The sequence below is a fragment of the Candida oxycetoniae genome, assembly GCF_023343755.2.
Source record: "Candida oxycetoniae strain CBS 10844 chromosome Unknown scaffold14, whole genome shotgun sequence".
Classification (NCBI taxonomy): Eukaryota; Fungi; Ascomycota; class Pichiomycetes; order Serinales; family Debaryomycetaceae; genus Lodderomyces; species Lodderomyces oxycetoniae.
This window is the reverse complement of record NW_026055483.1, coordinates 834-22,359: the sequence shown is the minus strand read 5'-3', so window position 1 is coordinate 22,359 and position 21,526 is coordinate 834. Positions and strand designations below refer to the sequence as shown.

At 38.0% G+C, this 21,526-nt stretch overlaps 7 protein-coding genes across 7 annotated transcripts; 2 read left to right on the top strand and 5 right to left on the bottom strand. All coding sequences in view use genetic code 12, as the record gives it.

Annotated features, from left to right (window-relative positions):
* Nucleotides 1-309: 309 nt before the first annotated feature.
* On the bottom strand, nucleotides 310-1,065 carry KGF56_004393 (guanine nucleotide exchange factor; the record flags this gene model as incomplete). Its single annotated transcript, XM_049325828.1, has 1 exon — nucleotides 310-1,065. One exon carries the CDS (start codon nucleotides 1,063-1,065, stop codon nucleotides 310-312), a length of 756 nt encoding a protein of 251 aa, XP_049178466.1.
* A 446-nt stretch (nucleotides 1,066-1,511) lies between these two features.
* Nucleotides 1,512-1,841, bottom strand: QCR9 (ubiquinol--cytochrome-c reductase subunit 9; the record flags this gene model as incomplete). Its single annotated transcript, XM_049325826.1, has 2 exons — nucleotides 1,512-1,706; nucleotides 1,836-1,841. The coding sequence occupies 2 exons, from the start codon at nucleotides 1,839-1,841 to the stop codon at nucleotides 1,512-1,514; spliced, it is 201 nt and encodes a 66-aa protein (XP_049178465.1).
* A 260-nt stretch (nucleotides 1,842-2,101) lies between these two features.
* On the bottom strand, nucleotides 2,102-3,340 carry TYS1 (tyrosine--tRNA ligase; the record flags this gene model as incomplete). The annotated part of the gene is made up of 1 exon (XM_049325825.1): nucleotides 2,102-3,340. The coding sequence occupies one exon, from the start codon at nucleotides 3,338-3,340 to the stop codon at nucleotides 2,102-2,104; it is 1,239 nt and encodes a 412-aa protein (XP_049178464.1).
* A 650-nt stretch (nucleotides 3,341-3,990) lies between these two features.
* UBR1 (E3 ubiquitin-protein ligase) lies at nucleotides 3,991-9,366 on the top strand (the record flags this gene model as incomplete). The annotated part of the gene is made up of 1 exon (XM_049325824.1): nucleotides 3,991-9,366. The coding sequence occupies one exon, from the start codon at nucleotides 3,991-3,993 to the stop codon at nucleotides 9,364-9,366; it is 5,376 nt and encodes a 1,791-aa protein (XP_049178463.1).
* A 54-nt stretch (nucleotides 9,367-9,420) lies between these two features.
* KGF56_004389 (putative ubiquitin-protein ligase) lies at nucleotides 9,421-15,063 on the bottom strand (the record flags this gene model as incomplete). Its single annotated transcript, XM_049325823.1, has 1 exon — nucleotides 9,421-15,063. The coding sequence occupies one exon, from the start codon at nucleotides 15,061-15,063 to the stop codon at nucleotides 9,421-9,423; it is 5,643 nt and encodes a 1,880-aa protein (XP_049178462.1).
* A 1,755-nt stretch (nucleotides 15,064-16,818) lies between these two features.
* Nucleotides 16,819-18,741, top strand: ABP1 (Abp1p; the record flags this gene model as incomplete). The annotated part of the gene is made up of 1 exon (XM_049325822.1): nucleotides 16,819-18,741. The coding sequence occupies one exon, from the start codon at nucleotides 16,819-16,821 to the stop codon at nucleotides 18,739-18,741; it is 1,923 nt and encodes a 640-aa protein (XP_049178461.1).
* Nucleotides 18,742-19,759: 1,018 nt separating this feature from the next.
* Nucleotides 19,760-21,103, bottom strand: CRH11 (transglycosylase; the record flags this gene model as incomplete). Its single annotated transcript, XM_049325821.1, has 1 exon — nucleotides 19,760-21,103. One exon carries the CDS (start codon nucleotides 21,101-21,103, stop codon nucleotides 19,760-19,762), a length of 1,344 nt encoding a protein of 447 aa, XP_049178460.1.
* Between the last annotated feature and the right edge of the window lie 423 nt (nucleotides 21,104-21,526).

Sequence of the window (21,526 nt, the reverse complement as noted above, 5' to 3'; positions counted from 1 at the left end):
TCTCTAACCTTAGGGGCATCAAAAGAATTTTTTTTTTTTTTTCATTTCTTTTTTGCTTTAACAAATTTTTCAGCGAGGCAGCGGAAAAATTGGGATTCCTTGTAAGAAAGGGTGAAGATTCCTGTAAGAAAAGGTGTGATTCCTGTTAGTAAAGATATTCCGGTAAGGAAGAATAAATCTTGATAAAGGGGGTACACTGGTAAGGAAAAGATAAAGCGAAAGGAGAGAATAGATAGAGGGAAGTAAATAGATAGAGGGAGAAAATAGATAGAGGAAAAGTGAGTTTACAAGGTAAGATAGATGCATCGTTTATGTTTCCTTAATGGCCGACATATCTAAAACTTCCAAGGATGCTTCATTCTTTAAATCTTTCTCCTCTAACAACGTCACCAAAACTCTATAATTAATTGGGTCAATGATTCCAGTGATTTCGTAGTGCTTTCCATTATTATCCAACTCTTCCAAATGGTCTATCTTAGGCTTGATTTCGTTCTCATACACTTTTTGATACGCCTTTTTAGTTAGAGTTATTTTTATCTTCATTTGGGCCCTTGCTATAGGTATTATTTGTTTTTCGACTAGCACCTTAATGGCATCCAAAGCCTGGGTCTTGGTTGCTTTCGCTGGATTCAAATGGAACTTGACCTCGTTTAAAGCCTTTTCAATCATGGTAGGAGGGTACCTCTTTTTAGATCTTGGATTTATACATTTCGTCGATATTATATTCAAAAACTCATTCTGTTTTTGTTCCAAGTTTGCATTTCTTTCCTTCTCATTCAATTGAATCTCACCTTTATTTAAAATCTCCAACACTATTTGATCTTGGTCTGTGGTATTGAAAGCCTTCATCAAATCGTCGTTATTAGCGACTTGTCCCTTGGATACATTGATGAAAACCTGTGGAATCTGTAATACTTCATCTAGGTCCTTTTCAATTTTCTGTCTCCAATCCTGAACCTTATTTTGATAGCATGCAATTTCAAATCGTTTCTTACCCTTCTTCATTCGCACTAAGGACACATTTGTTAACCTTATCTGACTATTGGGTTGATTTATAACCGCCATCGAGGGAAAAATTCAATATTAGTGGGAATGCAAAGGAGAATGAAGGGATTAGATGTATAAATTGGTTATCGAGATGATGAGATGAAGCTATATTGATCTTTTTTTTTTTTTCTTTTTTTTTTGAATCAGGACAAGAAGAATAAAGAGTTCAAAGAAAAGTATTGGAAAAGTTCAAGGTAAAGTGGCTTTTACACCTTGCTATCGGCTCTAATGCCAGCGGGCCCTTACCATTGATAAGTTCCACTGGAATTTGAATCTTTGACAAATATATCTTTATACATTTAGCAAGTAAATTCAACACATGGAAATAAGAAAACGGTTTATTCTCAACATTTAAGTCGTAATAATCCTTTTCAAGATGAATATAGATCAGTTAAATATGTCACATTTGAATAATTCCCTTACATCTCTAGTTCATATTCGCAAAAAAACAAACGGATATTTCTTTACTCGTCATCGTCGTCTTCTTCAGCACCACCCTCTATGAACTTGGTTTTGACATTCGACCATAATTTGTTGTGGTTGTGGGCATCCCACCATTTATTTATAGCAACATCGAAAAAGCCCTGGAAAGCAAAAGCACCAGCAAAAATTGTAGCAACAAAAATGGAGTTTCTTTCAAATAGACGTCCGAGTATTTTCTGAAAAAGAGGTTGTTAGTAAACCTGAAAAATAACACTTTATTTCAAAAAAAGTAAAATTGAAGAAACCCTTATACTTCATAAAATAGATGAAGAAAACACCGAGACACTCGCTGAGCAAACACATACCGACATTGTGAATAATTAAGTAAGCCAAAATATAAAAGAACCGTTCCTTACCTGCCTATTGGTTTTGTCAGTAAAGGTTTATAAACTAAAGCTTTGTATTATATCTCTTCCTATAAAAGAAAAGTGGAAAATTGAATAATTGTATTCGAAATTCAATTGATTGGTTGGTTATCATGTTTTCCGGTGCTACCATGTGTATTTCTATATAGCTAATTTTATACAAGTGTTAAAAAAAAAAGAGGAAAAGACTGTAACAAACAACTTTGCTATACTAATTTTACACCATCGAGTTTATCCTCTACAGTTGCAAGATCTGCCGTAGCCGTAGCCGTAGCTGTAGCTGCTTCTGATGTGGCATCTGCTGGCGAAGATGATTTACCGGGATATCCTGTACCTTTATTCTTTACCTTTTTCACCTTCTTTTCCTGTTTTGGTGCTTCTACTGGGTAACCATTCTTTTGTACCGATTGGAATTCCTCATCCTTTTCGAAATCGGCTCTAATAGGGGCTAAAAGCTCATTGATCTTATCGGCAACACCTGTTTTCAAATCTGGTGCCGCTAATTTGTTTTCCTCGTAATCTTTTTTCAATTGATCTAATGAATCATAGGTTATTCGTCCACCATATTTCTCGGGCCTTTCAATGATAAGCTCAAAAGAGCCATCTTTTCCCGTTTTCAATTCGTGGATTGGCTGCACCACATATTCGAGAAAGGCAATCAATCCGTTGTTAATATCTCCCGGAGCACAATAAGCACTGTTGATTTTCTTCTTGACAATTTTGGGTTCCTCTATAATATCAATTTTTGAATTTGGATCTGAAGCACTCATTTTGCCTCCTTGTCCCAATCCTGGGACCATGGGATTCATCAAGTGAGCCCTTTTCCTATGACCAATACTTGGCAAATTCTCCTCGGCTAAAACAAAAATCTTCCGTTGATCAACACCACCAAATTGGGCATCGACTCCCAAATGCTCCTCATCGATAGCTTGCATCAAGGGGTAAATAAGTCCAGATAACAAAGGATTTGCCACTTGCTTAACAACATCTGCACCGGCTTTTTTGGCACTATTTTGCGATACAATGTTTGACAATTTGAAAAGATCCATAATGTATGGCGCGCTTTGCTGGTAAGATGATCCAACAACAAATTTCAACTTGTCTATTGGAACGTTTATCGACCTCAAAATCGCCTTAACGACAAACTCGTAATATTTGGCTCGATATTGAACAACCTCCAACGATGCCTTCATGTTATCCAAAAACGCATGCAAATCTGCCAACAACACGGTAACTTCACAACCAGCTTTTAGGAAATGGGCCAATTTTACCATAGGTACAAAGTAACCACAATGCGGTTTACCTGTAGGAGCAGTACCCCAATAAATCTTCAAGGGTCTTTTCTCCTTCTCTAACACATCCTGGATAATCTGTGGATTTAAAACTTCCTGTAACCCTTTTGTTATCAACTCAAATTGCTCTTGAGGCCCTGAAACTGTATCCATTTTAAAAATAAGCTCAAATATACCAATATACTAATATACCCTTTTAGCAAATCAAAACTTCTGACTAAGTCTATCACCAATTGTAGTAACAACCCCTTACCTTACCTTACCTTACCTTATTAATCCTACTCAAATAAAACACATCATCTCTCACCTTTTTTTCTTCCACATTCTTATAATTGAAATCAATGTCTCAAAATGAAAATTACGACATCAAAAAAATATGACAATTAATTTTTAAAACTTTCCAAACTGTAACGACAAACTTAAACTGTAGGGTTTTGTTTAGATGGCAATTAAATATAGGCTGGTTAACTGATCTTGGGTCACGGTTTATGGACATAGAAGAAGTTGGTGGGTTTTTATTTGTGCTTGGTTATTAGTGTATCGTTACAGGGACCAAAAAAAGCTCCCAATTTACACCCTTTTTTTTTTTTACAGATCCCCCTCCCTCCCCCCCTCCTTTTTTGAAGCTTCAAGTCGTTATAAGAACACAGGTTCGGTTGTTTAAGGATACAGATTATTGACCCATATATATTATTTTTTTTTTTTGGATTTTGGTTCTACCTGTCATTGTGGAAACTCCACATTCAAGGTTTCGCCCTCTTGCGGTTGATTTTCATTGATTTTCATTGATTTTCGTTTCCTCGATGGATTTTGATGACCTCAAACGATTCCTAGTTGAATTGCCCTCATTGTTGAATTACCAGGATTCATCACTGGTCAAGCAATTGGTATTCAACGCGCTATACTATTCGGCTACAGATCAGGCTAATTATTTGAATTGTTTATTCCCCGATATTTTTATATCTCATCTACAAAACCTTCAGGCATCTAATTTTGATTTGAAAGTTTTAAAAACAGTTGCTCCCTTTAATAAGCCAGCACTATCACAATCCACATCGTTTTCCCACCCTCCTGGTAAACCGTGTGCTCGGCTTTTCAAATGCAATGACACTGTTTATCGGTGCGAAGATTGTGGTTTCGATGATACGTGCGTTTTATGTGCTTATTGCTTTAATGAGGAGGACCACATTGATCACAGTGTACAGATGTATACATCTTCAGGTGATTCAGGAGGAGTATGTGACTGTGGTGATCCCGAAGCTTTCGTCAATCCCCTACACTGTAAATGTTCCACTCAAAAGGTAGACAGCGAAGCTGCTTTACGTGAAAAAGATATAGAAAACCTTGATCCCAAGATTCTAGCTTCAACAATCGAAATTTGTCTAGATTATATACTAGACGTGACTAATTTGTCCATATCCACATTGCCCATGATTCATGATCTCATGAAGGTGCAAAATATAATTAATCCAAGAAAATGGTCCAATCATGCGTCGTTACCAAGTAGTCACTATGGCGGTGCAACCGATAAAAACTCGGATTCCAAATGGTACCTACTACTTTGGAATGATGAGTTTCATGACGTTAATCAAGCAGTTTACGCGATCAAAAGATGCACAGGTATTGCAGATGACAAGGCCGTTGAAATTGCATCAAAAATTGACAAAGAAGGTTATTGCATTTTGATGGAGTCTGGGAGGTGCGAAGGTCTCTTGCGATTCAAAAATATAGTTGAAGAAGGCGGTTTAATAGCCACTATCGTTTCCGCTCGCGATTATATGCGCGATTTTATTGTTCGAGGCATTTTCTTTTGGTTAGAGGATATTTTGAGTTCTACAAACAACGTGTTTAAAGCTCGGTGCCAGAGAATCTTATCAGAGTTGTTACTAGATAAAAATTTTGTTTTTTCTACAGCTGTCCCTGCTGACTTTTTATCTCCAGTAAAAGAAGTTTTGAAATTAAGTTGTTATCGGAATGGGCTACCATTGGATAACAAATTTACCAATAATGACAGCATTAATAGTTTAAACTATTCTGATTCAGATTTGAATTACCAGGAAGAAGATTTTCAAGATGACTCCGTATCTGGAAGTAGTAATAGGTCAGAAGAACACTTCTCGAGATTTCAATCGCTTTTGATATTTCAAATTAGATTTCCGAAATTAGTACGGCAAAAGTTGGTCCCAATCTTGATTCCACTTTTGGTGTCTAATGCCGATCTTAAGCAAGTATTTGCAAGACAATTTACAGAAATTTACCCAAGACTATTGACAATATTTGCATACTCGGACCGTGAAGATCATTTAAATTTGATTAGTGAGATTGCCGTTCAACTATACACTTGTCCCGTAACGGTGCAAAACCTTTTAAACAATGTTGGGATAGGATTCATACTCAATCCAGTAATTACCATCATCGAGGAGAGCTCATCATTTTTCGATGGGGAGCAAGAGCATAAGGTATTTTCATTTCTGGGAGAGGACTCACATCGGGAGAGAACGATCCAAATGGCGGTGGCGCGTGCTATTCATGATTTTGGATTATTTACCTCGAGTTCTTTTAGTGGGGACGCAATAGCTATGTTGATGTACCCTCAAAACATGGCTTTCATCATATCCTTTTTGAAACTCTTTCAAGGGTACCTACCACTCTCAAGAAAATTAGGCGAGCACGTTGAGCAAGAACTGTTTCTTTTTCGATATCACATTGCAATCTCAGTTCCGATATTTGAGGCACTAAGAAATTTGGCTTTTTCACAATACGACAATCCAGTGTCGGATGCTTCTATATCAACAATTTTGGAGCTTCTGAAGGGTAGCAAAATTGATGAGGATCAAAGGGTAAGAGAGGAATCTTATAGAGTAAGTAACCATCACCATGGCCTTGTTTATCCTTTAACGACGTTTCTTTCATTATTGACACAAGCTCGGGGAGTTGAGGATGCTTTGCCATTACTAAAAGAGTATGAAAGGCAAGTTATTAGTATTTCAAGTGAATCACTTTGGAATATTGTTTTGGCGTCACAGATCAAAGTAGGTTTTTGGATTCGAAACGGTCTTTCTGCCTCTCGTCAAGCGTCAATGTACTTTGGTGCAGATATGTCAGAGTTTACCTTTTCTTGCGATTTCCATCTTCAACAACTTGCCTTTTTAGTCAGCAATGATCCGTCTGGACTTCTTACGAAAATGTTGAAGCGTTGGGAAATATTTGACTGGTTTACAAATGAGCAAACATTTGACAAAACCGTTTATGAGGATCGATTTTTTTCTATTGTTGAAATGTTTATTTGGATTGCTTATAACTTATTAACCGATAGAAGCAAGTTTGTTCCTCCGCCTCCGAAAGAACAGGCCGCAGTAGAGGCCAAGAGATTGATGGCTTATACTTTATGCGAAAAAGCAAGATCATACTCAAGCTTGAAGGCAAAGGTAACACTGCGGGTATCGTCGCTAGCAGAATTTGATAATTTACTATACTCCATTGCTGACTATCAACCTCCATCGGCACTCATGGACACTGGTCTTTACAAGTTAAAAGAATCGATGTATTTGGTTCTTGACCCAATGAGCTTGTTTCTGGATCTTACTAAATTTCATTCAATGTCCGAAACTTTGAGAAAGTATATTTCAAGGAGTAAAGGAATTAAAGAGGAAGATGTCATTTTAACGCCAATAATTGACAAGTGTGGTTTGAGTGAAGTTGACAATCATATTGGTGAGTTTGCAAAGACCAGTTTGTTTATGAAGATTACCTATAAATTTTTGAGAGTAGCAGTTGACAACTCAAATGAAGTATACCTTCCTCAGTTGTTACACTTGATTCATGCGATTATAGTTGATGATGAATCCATTCACGGTAAACAGTATCTCAACCCAGTTTTTGTTGATATACCTGTATGTGATTTGTTGGTTACAATTGTTGAATCCGGCATGTCGTCTTCTATTATTCGCAAGGCAGACTATATCGTTCAACAATTGCTTTCAAAAGACCATAGGATAATGGAAAATTTAGTAAGTTGTTTTGGAGAGGAACACGTAGCCAAGTTCAGAAATAGAAGCGCAAGCTTGTCTGCAAATGCCGATGCCAGCTCCAAGAGAAAAGTGGAAGAAAGGAAAAGAAAGATTTTGAAGAAATTTTCTAAAAAACAAAATCAGTTTCTAAGTCAAAATAAGGAAATGAGGGAAAAACATGAGGAGAATTTGGAAAAAGATAAGGCTGATCATCGTGTTTGTGTTTTGTGTGGTGAGCAGGAGGATGCTGACAAACCTTTTGGAGTGTTAATTGTGAGAACTCGCGCACCAATTTTTTGGAAGTTTGGCAGCAAAGTAACAAAAGGCGCAGTTAGTCTTTGGAATGATGATTTGTATACGGATACCGATAAATCTGATTATGGTACAGGCTATGATTGCAAAGATAACCTATGCGAAGATTTTGAGCAAGTTGTATTGTCAAGTTGCGGACATGGTATCCATTTTGAATGCTACAAAAGAGGTGCCGGAAGACTGAAAAACTATCCCTGCCCTTTGTGTCATAATTTGTATAGATCATTCCTCCCAACAATAGTGGGCAAAGCTCCAAACTCCACAATGACACGCTTACAAAGTATTTTATACGGAGAACCTGTTGCCCAAAACTATTCGTCCATTATTCATTATGGACAAACATCGCAAAAAAAGACCTTTTTGAGATACATTTATACCTTTGAGAGTTCAACGCTAAACTCCGATATCTTCAAGGAATTGGAACTTGCTACCGACAAACGCAAGCTTGAATACATGAGCTGGGCGACTGAATTTGCCAGTACCATTGAAATGTGTGAAATTGCCACAAGGTTGAATGGAGTAAGCGCATACTCTGGCTTCTTGAGTCAAATACCCAAATTTAGAAGAACATTACTAAGTTCATTGTTCCGTGTTTGTATCTTAATACCAGAATTGACCAATGAGGAGTTTTCACCTTACCCTGAAACGTACCAGAAGAAAGAGAAATCGGAGGAAGAGAATGATATCTCAAACTATCAGAACGGGGTATTTAGTCGCACGCTTTTGCTTTTTTTCAAAACAAATGAATCCTTAGCCACTTTAGCCCGTATGGGTATATGTGAGATAATAGCGGGGGTATTTCATCGTTTCTCTACGATGCATTATTGCTACGTTTCTGGTGACATAAAGGAGGATGATTGCGATAGTGACTGTAGCAGCAACCCAGCATTTGATCCTTTCTGTTCGTTGTACGAATATTACCTAGTCAACCTAATGGATCTGGATCTGGATCCGGATCTGGAATTGGATATCTATTTAGATGATATCAAGAGAAGGGTATTTCGAATACTACAGCAGATTTTGTGTGTTTACTTGAGAAAAGTGATTATTTTTCAGGATATTTTATTAGGTCAACAAGTAGGGGATAATTTTATTAGTGACCCCAGATACTCAGAAATGGAAGAGGAAATCAAAAAACAGAAAACTCCCTTTGGTTTAGACCCATTAACAAAGATATTGGGAATTCCAACACTTGAAGAGATACTACGAAGGATATTTACCCACTACTATGATTCTTTTGAAAGAGAAACATTTATGACTGTATGCAAAGTTGAAATGCCAAAGGATAAAGCTAACAATAACAGCCAGTTTATGTTGGAATATCCAGGAGTGGTTCATTTGACAACGTTGCCTCAAGACTACCAAAAATGTTTATTGCGATTGTCAAACTTGGATGCTGAAGACAAGTTACGTTGCTTAGTCTGTGGGGAGTGGATTCGGAAAAATAAGCTAGATTACCATATGCTTGAGTGTGCTTCTGATATCGGAGTGTTTTTCAATCCAAAGAAAACCGTTTTGCGCATATATATACTGATCAACCAAACACCAATTGCCCTTGAAGTTATGGCACCTTACTTAACAAAGCACGGTGAAGTGAAAACTTTCGGGTACAAAGGTAAAGCTATGTTAAGCGAATTCAGATTTAAAGAATTAAATAAATTATGGGTCAATCAAGGTTTGTATGCATTTGTAACTAGAAATTTGTTTGGTAACTCGACGGGTTTAACAGTGAACGGTTTGGGAATCAATTTGAATAGAGGTGGGATATTTAACAACAACGCGGTGGTTGATGAAAACGATGAGGATGGCACCAATTGGAATGATGACAATGATGAAGACGAATTTATTATTATGTAAGTGAAAATTTTATTGTTATTTTTCTTATCTTGTTTATTTTATGACAGGAGGGAACTATAACGTTTCCCATCCGCCTGGGTCTAATACGCTCTCTAAGCTTCTAGCAATGTAGTTTGGTACATTATGTTGTAACCAGACGTTCCTCGTGAATTCATTGTATCTTGGCTTCATCAAATGCAAAGCTTTTGATTGCTTATTCTCATCTGGCAATTCGCCTTGTTCATCTAGAAAAGGCGCACTGCAAAAGGAACCTCCTGTTTTATGAAGAAGTAACATCGTCCTATCCTTTGGTAGTAAAAATATACCTACATCACTCGAACACTCCCGAAGGTAATGTGTTGTGCACTCTCCTTCGTTGCAGCCTATAGCTTGCTTTTGTAAGTCTACTACCTTGGCGCAAAATAAGCAAATTGCAGGGTCTTCGATGAGATGGTGTGGATTATCGAATTTGTCCAGATAGTAATACTTTGAAAAAAAGAAATCCAATCTTTCCGGTAAATCGATCAATTTGATTACCCCAGGGTACTCAAGTTTCTTAGCGAGAAATAGCTCTGCAGGCTTGGTTCGAAGAAAGTCAATAAACCCACTGAGAATTGCATTTTCCCAAGTATTTGCAGTGGATAATCGGAGTAACACCTCAGATACTGTTTGCAAGTTCAACATGGAGCATAATTTTTCTGCTTCTTGTTCAGTTTCAGGATCAAACAGCAGATCGACCCCATCAAGATTTGCGCTTTGGACAAATGCGTATATGGCAGCACGGCGCAAAAACGGTGTTACAGTTTTCATCAACATCGAGTATATCACTGAACCAGAAATACAAACTTCACTAGCTTGGCGGTGGTGATAGTTGTGATTATCATCACTACACAGTAGAATTTGGAAACATGCCAAAGCAAGATTCGAAGTTTCTATCGGAACACCAGCTAGAATGGGAACATCCTCAATAGAGTAATCACGAGTCTTGGAAAAAAAATGGGCACTGAGCTCTTTTTGAATGATGTAAAGACACTGTAGCACATGACAAACAAAAGTTGTGTTCAATATTGTGTTGAAACAAACCCCAAGTGATGGTATTGGGACTATGCTCACCAAGAGATCGAAAAAATCAGCCTCTATTAAAGTTGAGTTGATTTGGTTTGCAGATAATGAAAGTATGTTCGAGGCAATTCTTGAACTCGGATGGTCTCCCTTCCAGTGCAAATCGTTACCAGAAGCCTCCATTTTCATGTCCACTACTGAAAGCCTAAACTCGCACAAGGTCCTCAAAATAATCATTGTGCTATTAGGTATCTGGTGTATCACCAAGTGTTCATTAGACGCAACTCCCCGAAGCGAGATTTCCGCACACTTGATCGTATTGCTCAAAATTATGGATGATTCAGGTTCCAATATCCGTGGAAATGTTATTGATTTTAAGGCATCAAGTATGCTTTTAATTAATGCTTCAAACTTTGACTTATTTTGTATAGCCCAGCTTTTCCAAAACGAGCTGTCTCTTGTCTCTGGTGTTAGCATTTCTTCGACATCCCCTTTTAGCAATGAAGAGCACTCTGCATAAAACCTAGTGTTGAAGAACAACCCCTCTTTCTCGATTAAATTTCCGAAACAGGACTTCCTTTGAGATACAAGCTCCAGTAGTGATCTGTTGTTCCGTTTGGCAAAAACAGGAATAAAAACATTATTCACTGATTTACATAGCGGACAAAGAATTTCTCTCAGGTTTGAATTCTCCGGCGTATTTCTTGTTATTTGAAATTGTCTTGCACGGCTATTCTCAACGTAATTGAGGTAGCAAAGAAAGTGCATTCCATGTCCACAGGTCAGCGATACGACTTTGTTTTCTACCGAGCTGACTGTATCAAATCCAGGACCAAAAGTGTTGTTGCTTTTCACCGTATCCATATATGCGTTCCACTTTTCCGTTTTTATTTGTGTCGTCTCATGTTTCTCGTCGCAGCAATTCAAATTTACCGAGTCTGAGAAAGCTTTTAAAAACCAATAATCGTTATCAAATGGAACGTTTCGAAAAGTGGACGATCGTCCAATATGCGCAATAATACCAAATGGGCCTGCTGTTTCTGTTGCATTTTTACACAATATACAATGCTCCTCTGGGAAAGTCCAGCCGTGTTCTTCATCATTGTCTTCCATTTTCACGTCGCTGGCGTCAACATCTTCTTGTAAGTTATTTTTCAAAAACTCAATTTGCTGTCTTTTAAATTTCTCTAATAAATGTTGTTGCTTAGTTTTAGCAATCCGCTTTCTTCTCATTGCTTCATTCTCTTGTGTCAGTTTATCGTGTTCAGTACTCATAACTTCTGGATCAAACAGTTCATTTTGTTCTTTCATCACTTTATACAAATCAGGGTGCCTTTTGTTAACAGCGATTAAAATTGCACGAATTTTTGAGTGTACCGATTCGTAATTTCCTGCTGCAAGAAACTTGTACAACAAATCCACAATGGAAGTGGAGTACTTGTTAGACCACTTGACAAGTTTGGAGTAAAAACTACCATAACTTTTTGCATCAATCATCTGTTCCAAACAACAAATGTGAATCAAATGCAAAACAGTATCCAACAAGATCTCAACTTGTTCTTTGGTGTTCCTTTGTATATAGATTAGAATTTTTATAATAAACTCATTAAAGTAATGCGAAAGGGAAAAGTTTGCCGTTGATTTGTAAATCTCCAAAACACCATCTTCATCATCGTTTATAAGCATAGGTTCAACAACAACATCCTCAGCACAAGTTCCCCATCTCTTACATTTCCTATTTTTAACAAACTTTAAAGCGTCATCTCTTCTATTAGCAGTGTAGTTGAAATAGTAGGGATCAATTTGGTCGAGGTATTCATCTTTTAACTGGAGAACCCCTGAATCGTTCAGTCCAACAGGTTGCTTGTAGATAGTTATCTCATTTAATGTGATGTCAAATATCTTGTCGCAAACCACGCTCTCGGGTATGTATGAGCACAATTTCTTGTATCCAATTGGCTCAAAACACAAGTTATGCATAAGTTCCCGTTTAATCTTGATCTTGTTCAATTCCTCTTCTGAAAGGCCTTTCAAGTGTACAACCTCAGTGCTAAGGTGTATAAAGAAATTGAGACATTCTTCAAGCATATAAGGTAGTATCTTTTCGTCATAAGTTAAGGCGTCATTATCATCATCATCATCATCATCGTCATCATCCTGACTCTGTAACCAATTCTCTAGAAGGCACCATCTATCTAGAATCAAATATGTTACAAAATCTGGATGTCCAATGTTGTAGAAAACCTGTATGAGAAACAAATCCCTCATATATCCGTGATCACGAATGCCGGTATTTCTATACAATTGCAATTGCGATTTAACGCTAAACCCATTCCGGACCCAAAAGCCTGCTTTAATTTGTGATAAAAGAACAATTGTTTTTATTGGATAATCAAATATCAAACTTCCAATGGACCAGGGTTTTTTGTGCAAACTCTCCATCTGCACTTGATCAAAAATTTCTTTCAAGATATTCATGCTAGGAAAGCTTGCATATTCAATCAACCAACTCAAGAATGAATGCAATGGATGAAGAAAACTGACTTTATCCAAATCCACTTTTGAAACTTTCACCGCCATTCCGGTTATCGGTTCTCGACTAGTTGCATCTGGTATGCATATGTTGATATCTGTGTTTTCATACTTTACTCCTTTCATCTCACCTAGCTCTAGTTGAATCAAGTATTTGAGCACATAGGATATAGTGGAGCGAACCCGTTCCTCTCTTTGAATGCATCCATTTTCAAAACAGTTTATTGAATCTGCACTTAGCTCTGCAAACTTATAAATGGCCTGAACTGCTTGAAAAATAGTGGAATAATCGGGATTTTCATACTCAACATGAGCAATTTTTTCCCTCTTCAAAACGGGTCTTCCTTGGAAAAGTTCCAAAATATCACATATGAGAGCCACACTTTCTTTATTCAAAACGTCTCTATACTCTTTTCCCCTACTGATCACAAAGCTGATATCAAAAAAGAGCTGGCCCCATCTCCTATTCTTGAGATTTTTGATGGAAACTTCATGCGATATCTCATTACTTGGGCTGTACGATACTATTTTATCACAAGTCAAAAATGTATGAATCGAAGAAAGAATGGATGTGAAGTCACCACGTTGAATAATGAACTTTGAGTTTCCAGGACTCATGAATAGCTGTGTCGATAATGTCGACATAAGGTTCCATTCGGGTTCGCGATCCATAACTAGGAAATTATAAGCAGTCACTGTGTAAATATCAACATACTGGCATGATAGTGTATTTTTCAACTTCAAATTAGTTATCAATGAGGTAGAGAACATATCACGCAACAAAAAGCGTGCTGCTTTCCAAAATCTCACATCCAAGAATATCATATATTGCAAGTGGGAGCCATATTGAGTCAGATGTTTATCTTGCACCACACTAAGGCATTTTGAACAAGTTTGTGGTTGCTTCTGGGGGGGTTCCGCTTTGTTGTGTTGTAGTCGACCCCCTTGAGGGATTGTTAAATCTCGATTCAATCTTCCAATCTTGAGTCCGCTTCCTGTTGAATCTTCTCTTTCTCCCTCCTTCTCCTCCTCTATTGAAACACCACGTCGCCACTGCTCGCAAAATGCACTACAGAACAAATCCTTTGCTGTAGTATTGATTTTAAAAAATTCACTTTCTGCAAAATCGTTTAACCATACAATCAATTCGTGGCATACGTCTTCTCGAAATATGTCCCTCTCGCTCCTAATACAAGTAATCAATCCTGTTGCATTCAAGATTTTCTGTCTCTCTAGTAATACCTCGATACTTTTTGAGCTAACGACTTTTGCCCTTCCATAGTTCTGAACCTTTTCTGTAACCATGGTTGCAAAATCTTTAAATTTGTTACTGGCCAAACGAACACGTTGGACGGCATCTCTATAATGATGTACTTGGTCATTGTATAGCATTAAGCAATAATTGCCATTATTCATGTCAGAAAACTTTGTTGGGCAGCTCCCGTAAACGTGGGGGTCAAGGGCACTAATCCGGGTATTTTCCTCGACAGTGTGTTTACTGTTCTCCTCTTCCAACTCGTCAAGGTGGCAATCGCTACGCACCATGACATCTATAATATGATCTAAAATGATATTTGTTGTCCTTACAATGGCATCTTGAAAATCGCTAGGCAAATTCCTATCGTGCATGTTGGAATCAGTCAAGGCATAAGGACATTTGAAATCTCGATTCCAAGCTTCTGGGTCGCCACAGTCGCAAACTCCTCCGTTTTCTCGGCGGCAGATTGCAACATAGGACTCGTGCCCTTTGTGTTCTGAAGGCTGGTAACAATGAGCACACAAGGCACATGTTTCGTCAAACCCACAAGTCAAACATCTATATATAGGCTCTCCTTTGCGAAAAATTCTCGAGCATGGCCGGTTCGAGTGGAATGCAGAATTGCTATGTGTTTCACCAAGGTCTCTTTTCGTAGCCAAATACTTGAGATAATTGGGGTACTTCCAATCAAACTCCTTTTCAACGAAATCCTCCGATATACCAGGAAATAACCAATGTAAAAATTTGCCTTGGTCGGTTATCGATAAAAACAAAGCTTTTCGAATTTCCTTTTTGGCTTTTCCGTCAAGGTCATAGCTAAATTGTGACGGTGTATATAGTAGAAATCTTCTTAGCTGGTCATTCATGAAGGCAGCGGCACGTTAGAGCGGCACGTTAGAGCGGCACGTTAGAGCGGCACGTTAGAGCTTCAGATAGTACTAGCGGGCGCTAAGTGATGGCGATAATTTTCGTGGGGTCAAGGGTTGTTTTTTTCGTACCAGCTTCCACGCACGCGCAGCGCGCAGCGCGCTGCGCATACTCTCAATCTCCCACTCGACTTCCTCCAACGTTAGTCGCCGCACACCAAACAAATGAATGGAAGAAAAAAATGAAATTGGTAGATGCAATGAGTATTTGTATCAATATGTGTGTATTGTTCTATTGTTGGAAAAAAGATATGGGCTTATAAAGCAGACGGAAACCTATAGAGTCAACCTATAAACCAGACGGAAACCTATAGAGTCAACCTATAAACCAGACGGAAACCTATAGAGTCAACCTATAAACCAGACGGAAACCTATAGAGTCAATCCTATAAACCAGACGGAAACCTATTGAGTCAATTCTATTTTTCTGTTTCCCCAGTTACGCTTACTTGAAAAGTGTGTTTATTCTTCACAAGGATTGTAAATGAGCAAGACAGAGAAATTTTATAGTCAGCAAAACATTGACACGAATTTGCAAAAAATAAAACATGTCAACGATGTCGCATGCCTTGGCTTGGGCGCTGTTGCAGGTATAATGACATTGGAGTCGCTTAATGGGTTTTTATTCTATGTGATTGGGGTATTAGCAACAAATGCTACTTTCCATATGATATGTGGGCAAAGAGATGCAAGCAGGTTCTTTAAGAACCCCATACAGGAAATCTATCTACAGAATCTATTGAATAATATTGCTGGGTTTGTCATGTTATGGTGTCTTTTTTATGCATTGGTGAAATCTAGTTTTTAACACTCGACACTATCGAGCAGAGAGACTAGACGAGTGAAACGAGTCTAGTCGATAGTATACAGACTATCGAGCAGAGAGACTAGACGAGTGAAACGAGTCTAGTCGATAGTATACAGACTATCGAGCAGAGAGACTAGACGAGTGAAACGAGTCTAGTCGATAGTATATAGACTATCAACACTAGCTGCCACCGACCCTATCGAGCAGAGCGAGATAGTGGTAAATGTGTAGAGGATGAAAATTGGGTTATTAATTTATAGATTCTTCATATATACAAGTTTAATCTGTTGAGAATAGGAGGCGTATACTATCGAGCAGAGCGAGATAGTTGAGCACACTAGCTGCTACTAACACTATCGATACTATCGAGCACACTAGCTGCTACTAACACTATTGACATTACCTGCCACCAACACTAGCATGCTCCACTATCTCGCTCTACTCGATAGTGTCTACTAACACTAGTATGCTCCACTATCTCGCGCCGCTACTCTCTACATACTGCTCCACTAGCTCGCTTCGCTCCCTAGTGTAACACTAATATGCTCCACTATCTCGCTCTGCTCGATAGTGTCAGCTAGGAGAAAGTATCTCAACTGGTCTGCAAATCTGTGTATAGTAGAGATCAACTAGTCCATCTTACCTATATAATTATCCGTTACCTCACACACTTTCCCTTCTCTTCCGAGCCGAAACACCTATTTTTTTCTTTTTGGTTAGTATACATATGGTAGCGCTTATTGACCTATGGTAACGGAATAAAATCGCTGGCCAATGTCAAAAAGATCCCGCTATCTCGAGCAACTAAAGAAAAGTCTTTCAAATATAAGGCCTTTCTTATTGTTTGCTCAAGGTTCAATTAGAAATTAGATTATAAGGCTATACAGATGGAGAAGATTGACTTTTCAACAAATTCCAAAAGGATACAAGAATCCTACAATAAAGTTGTCAGGGGAGATCCCAATTTTTCATATGTCGTTTACCTCGTGAATAAAAATTCAACTTTGGATGTTGCCGAAAGCGGTGATGGATCATTAGACGAGTTTGTTAGCAATTTTGCCGACGGACAAATCCAATTCGGATTAGCAAGGGTAACGGTTCCTGGATCTGATGTTTCAAAGATTATTTTGCTCGGTTGGTGTCCCGATAACGCTCCTGCAAAGTCAAGGTTGTCATTTGCCAACAATTTCGCAGAAGTATCCAAGATCTTTAATGGCTACCATATCCAAATAACTGCTAGAGAACAAGATGACTTGGATGTTGATGAATTTTTAAATAGGGTTGCTTCTGCTGCTGGTGCTAGATACTCTACGGTAAAAAGCGGTGCATCAACTTCATCAGCTAAAGCTGGCCCTCCACCCGCTTCAAAGCCATTTGTTTCAAAAGCTCCCGCTTTGGCAAGCTCTAGCAAACAAAATCTTTTTGCTCCAAAATCCACAGGAAGGCCAGTTCACTCTGTCGTATCCAGTTCAAAACCAAAACCAAAACTATGGGCTAAAAACGATGGATGGGGCGATGCACAAGATGTTGAGGAAAGAGACTTTGAAAAGAGCCCCTTGGAAGATGTCCCATCAGCATATAAACCCACCAAGGTGAATATAGATGAATTGAGGAAGCAAAAGTCAGATACCGTTAGCTCAACGCCAAGGGCATCTGCCAATTCTGGTACTCGAGATAAGCATGAAGAAGATACAACAGATTTGAAGCCATTGAGCGAGCGCATGAAAACTTACGACCATCATGATGATGGAAGGTTAACCTCTTTGCCAAAGCCAAAAGTAGGCAACTCGGTAGCGAACAAGTACAAGGCAAACGCAAACGTAAACGCAAACACGGCACTGGGAAAAGCTACTTTTGGTGCCAAACCTACTTTTGGAACAAATGACTCTTTCAAATCTGACAAAGTTGTTGGAGGCTTGTCAAGGAATTTTGGTGCCGAGAATGGGAAAACACCTGCTCAGATTTGGGCAGAAAAGCACGGCAAATACAAGACAGTCGATTCTGCAGAGGAACGTGTGGACTCTTTTGAGAATCAAGAAGCCAAAGACAAGCCTATTACTCATGCCTCTGAACTTGCTGCAAAATTCGAAAAACAGGCAAAGATTGAAGATGATGAAGAAGAAGAAGAGCCACCTAAACCATTACCTAGAAGAAATCTTGCATCTAGTTTTGCTACACGTCACGAAGAAGATGATGAAGACGAAGAGGAAGAGGAAGAAGAGCCACCTAAACCATTACCTAGAAGAAATCTTGCATCTAGTTTTGCTACACGTCACGAAGAAGATGATGAAGACGAAGAGGAAGAGGAAGAAGAGCCACCTAAACCATTACCAGCAAGGAACTTGCCATCTCGTACACCTGTCCAAAGTACGACTAATAAAGAGGAAGAAGATAACGCCCCTAAATTACCACAAAGAAGCTTACCTCCAAGACAAAACTTTGATGATGATGAAGACGAAGAAGAAGATGATGATGATGAAAAGCCTGCAAGGTTGCCTGCAAGAAACTTGCCACTCCCACCTCAAAGACAAGCTGAACCCGAACCTGAACCTGAACCTGAACTTGAACCTGAACAGCAGCAACAAGAAGAAGAAGAAGACAAAGCAGGAGTGTCTACCAAAGGACACACTGCAACAGCAGAGTATGATTATGTAAAAGACGAAGATAATGAAATCGGATTCGAAGAAGGAGACATTATTATAGAAATTGATTTCGTAGATGAGGATTGGTGGTCAGGTAAACTTGAAAAAACAGGGGAAGTGGGTCTTTTCCCCGCCAACTACGTGAGCTTGCACGAAGAACGATTCTGAAAATTTTCTCTTTAAGTAGATAATTTCTTTTTTTTTTATTTGTATAAAAAGTTAAGAAGGAAAAGAATGATTGATTTTGAATGATAATAAGAACTTCACAAGATATACTCTAGATAGAAATAGATGATTGAAAAAGAAAAAAATGATGGAAAAAAAAATGAGAAAAAAAATGGGGAAAAAACAAATACGACCAGAGAGAGGATCGAACTCTCGATCTTGAGATTAACAGTCTCACGCCTTAACCAGCTTGGCCATCCAGTCAAACTCGATGAAAGAAATAACAACTCAAACTTTTTGATATTCATATTTTATTCTCGTGATTTTAGAATGGTTTGAGTTATCCACTAAGATAGAAATCCGTAACCATAAAAGCCCCCTATCGCTAACAGAACCGATCCATATACATATATATATATATATAGATATTGTGAGTAACTCTTTATCCCCAGGTTCTCTTTTATTGGTAAGATTTGCCTAGTTTTAAGGTCTAAAGTTTTTATTGACAAAAAGGAACAACTGGCGTTTGATACAATATTAAACTGGACCTATTTGATAATTACATTCAACTTTATTTAGGGTACTATTTAACTTTTATAAACTCCTTTTGTCATAAAAACATTTCAGCAAGTTTGCCCCTTGTTACCTTTAAATGTATACATATAGTCAATTACGTTATAAAAAAGGTTTCTAAAAATACATATTGTAATCTCACTGCTTATTTTTAGTTGCAAATGTATTTTCTCATTTTGCAGCAAAATATTGCAAAAAAAAAGAAAAGAAAAGAAGTCTTACAAAACATTGATTGCAAATTGATACACAAATGATACAGATTACCTCTAAGGAATATATATATATATATAAATATGAGCTTTGATAGATGGCTTGTGTGCGGAAAGGGAAAAATACATTAACGACCTGCTTGTAAAAGAAATTTATCAACCCTAATAATCATTTTCTTTTTTATTTTATTCTTTTTATTCTTTTACTTTTATGTATGGAAAATGAACTATGCTATATACTATACAGTAAATGTGGTTATTATCAGCACCATCATTAAACTGATCAAGTTCATAAATGGAATTGGGAATCTCGACATGCTAGCAGAGGATACAGAAGCAGCGACAACAGAAGAAACAGACGTTTCAGATGAAGAGGTGCTGGTCTCAGGAGTTGTTGCTGATTCCCTCGTAGTTGCTTCTGTGGAGGGTAAACTTGAGCTCGATGCAATACTTGTACTGGATTGCTGTGGAGTGGTTGCAGTATTAACCAGACTGGAGCTTTCAATTGAAGTTTCCGACGATGACGATGACGATGACGATGATGATGATGATGACGATGTTGTTGTTGTTGTTGATGATGACGATGTTGTTGGTTGTGCTGAGGAAGTGCTCGAAAGTGAACTTTCGGAGGAGCTGGAACTTGATGTAGTACTTTCATTCAATGTCAGGCTAGCGGTAACTGAATTTACCTGATTTAGAGATACGTTTGAGTCAAAGGTACCACCGTTTTGTAACAGGCGGGCATCGCTTTGACCTTGGCTTAATCTACCATTAACCTCACCATTTTCTGCATGAATTGACTGCCAAGTACCCGATGTATCGCTATATGAGTATTGACTACCAGTAGAATAATCAATTGCGGCAATCGACTTGATATGCATAGTAAATGGAGCTTGAGTATAGTCTGTGATACCCCCAGCCCACAATATTGTTCCTTCTGCATTTGAAGGATCGCCACCGGCCCAAATTCCAGCAAAGATCTTCATTGGAGATTGAGGATATCCCTGCGGATTATCTTTTGTTAAAGTACGAATGACTTGGCCATCTACAATCCAGCTCAATTGATCTGATGTCCAATCTATAGCATAAGTATGATAATTTGTTATCGGGCTGGGACTGAAAGGGTGGTATCCACCTCTATCATAAGTATTTGTATTACCCTTTACAAAATAGTTTGATTGCCATTCATATTCATCACCACCAAACAATTCTATATCTATTTCATCCAAGTCGTCACTTTGCAAGTAAAAAGAAGAAACAATTCCCTTTCCTGGAGCTGCTTGTAGGACAACTTCCACATAACCAAACATGAGATAAAAATTGGATTCAATTGAAGGGTTATCAAACCGTTTAGCTAAAGTCAACGACAAACCATCATTACCAGTAGTGAGGTCGCCTTGCCTGTTCAAGCTGGAAAAATAGGACCCCAAACCATTATTAAAAGTTTCATAAATTGAGCCACCTAAAGCAGGATTTGCGGGACAAGACAGCGTTGTTAATGGGTTACAGGTAGTTAGAGCATCACCAAGGGAAACTACCAGTGCAACAACCGAAATAATAGACAAAAAGGGTTTCAAAAGCATCTAATAGTAATGATCAGATGGAACATACCTCTCTTCTCTTATATCTCAAAGCAAAGGAATTTTGCTACATATTTATATATATATTTCACGGGTTTGATCAATCAAATCGAAAAATTCCGACATTTTGCAGTTTCATACTCGAGAGATTTAAAAATAGAATATACTTCTGGGTGCTTAATTAACATAAGGTTTTTTGGATACTCAAGAAAACACAAACCCAGCAGAGATACACAAATACACAAATAGGCTTTGAAATACACAAACTAAATATAGGTGACTGAATACTGCCAAATATAACTTACAAAGAATAGAAAAAAGAAAAGCAAAAATTATCTTGTAAAGAAGAGGAAAAAAAAAAAAAAAAAGAAAAAAAAAAGATATATAACGCGTATAAACATGAGAAAAGTTGGTCTTACGCGCCTC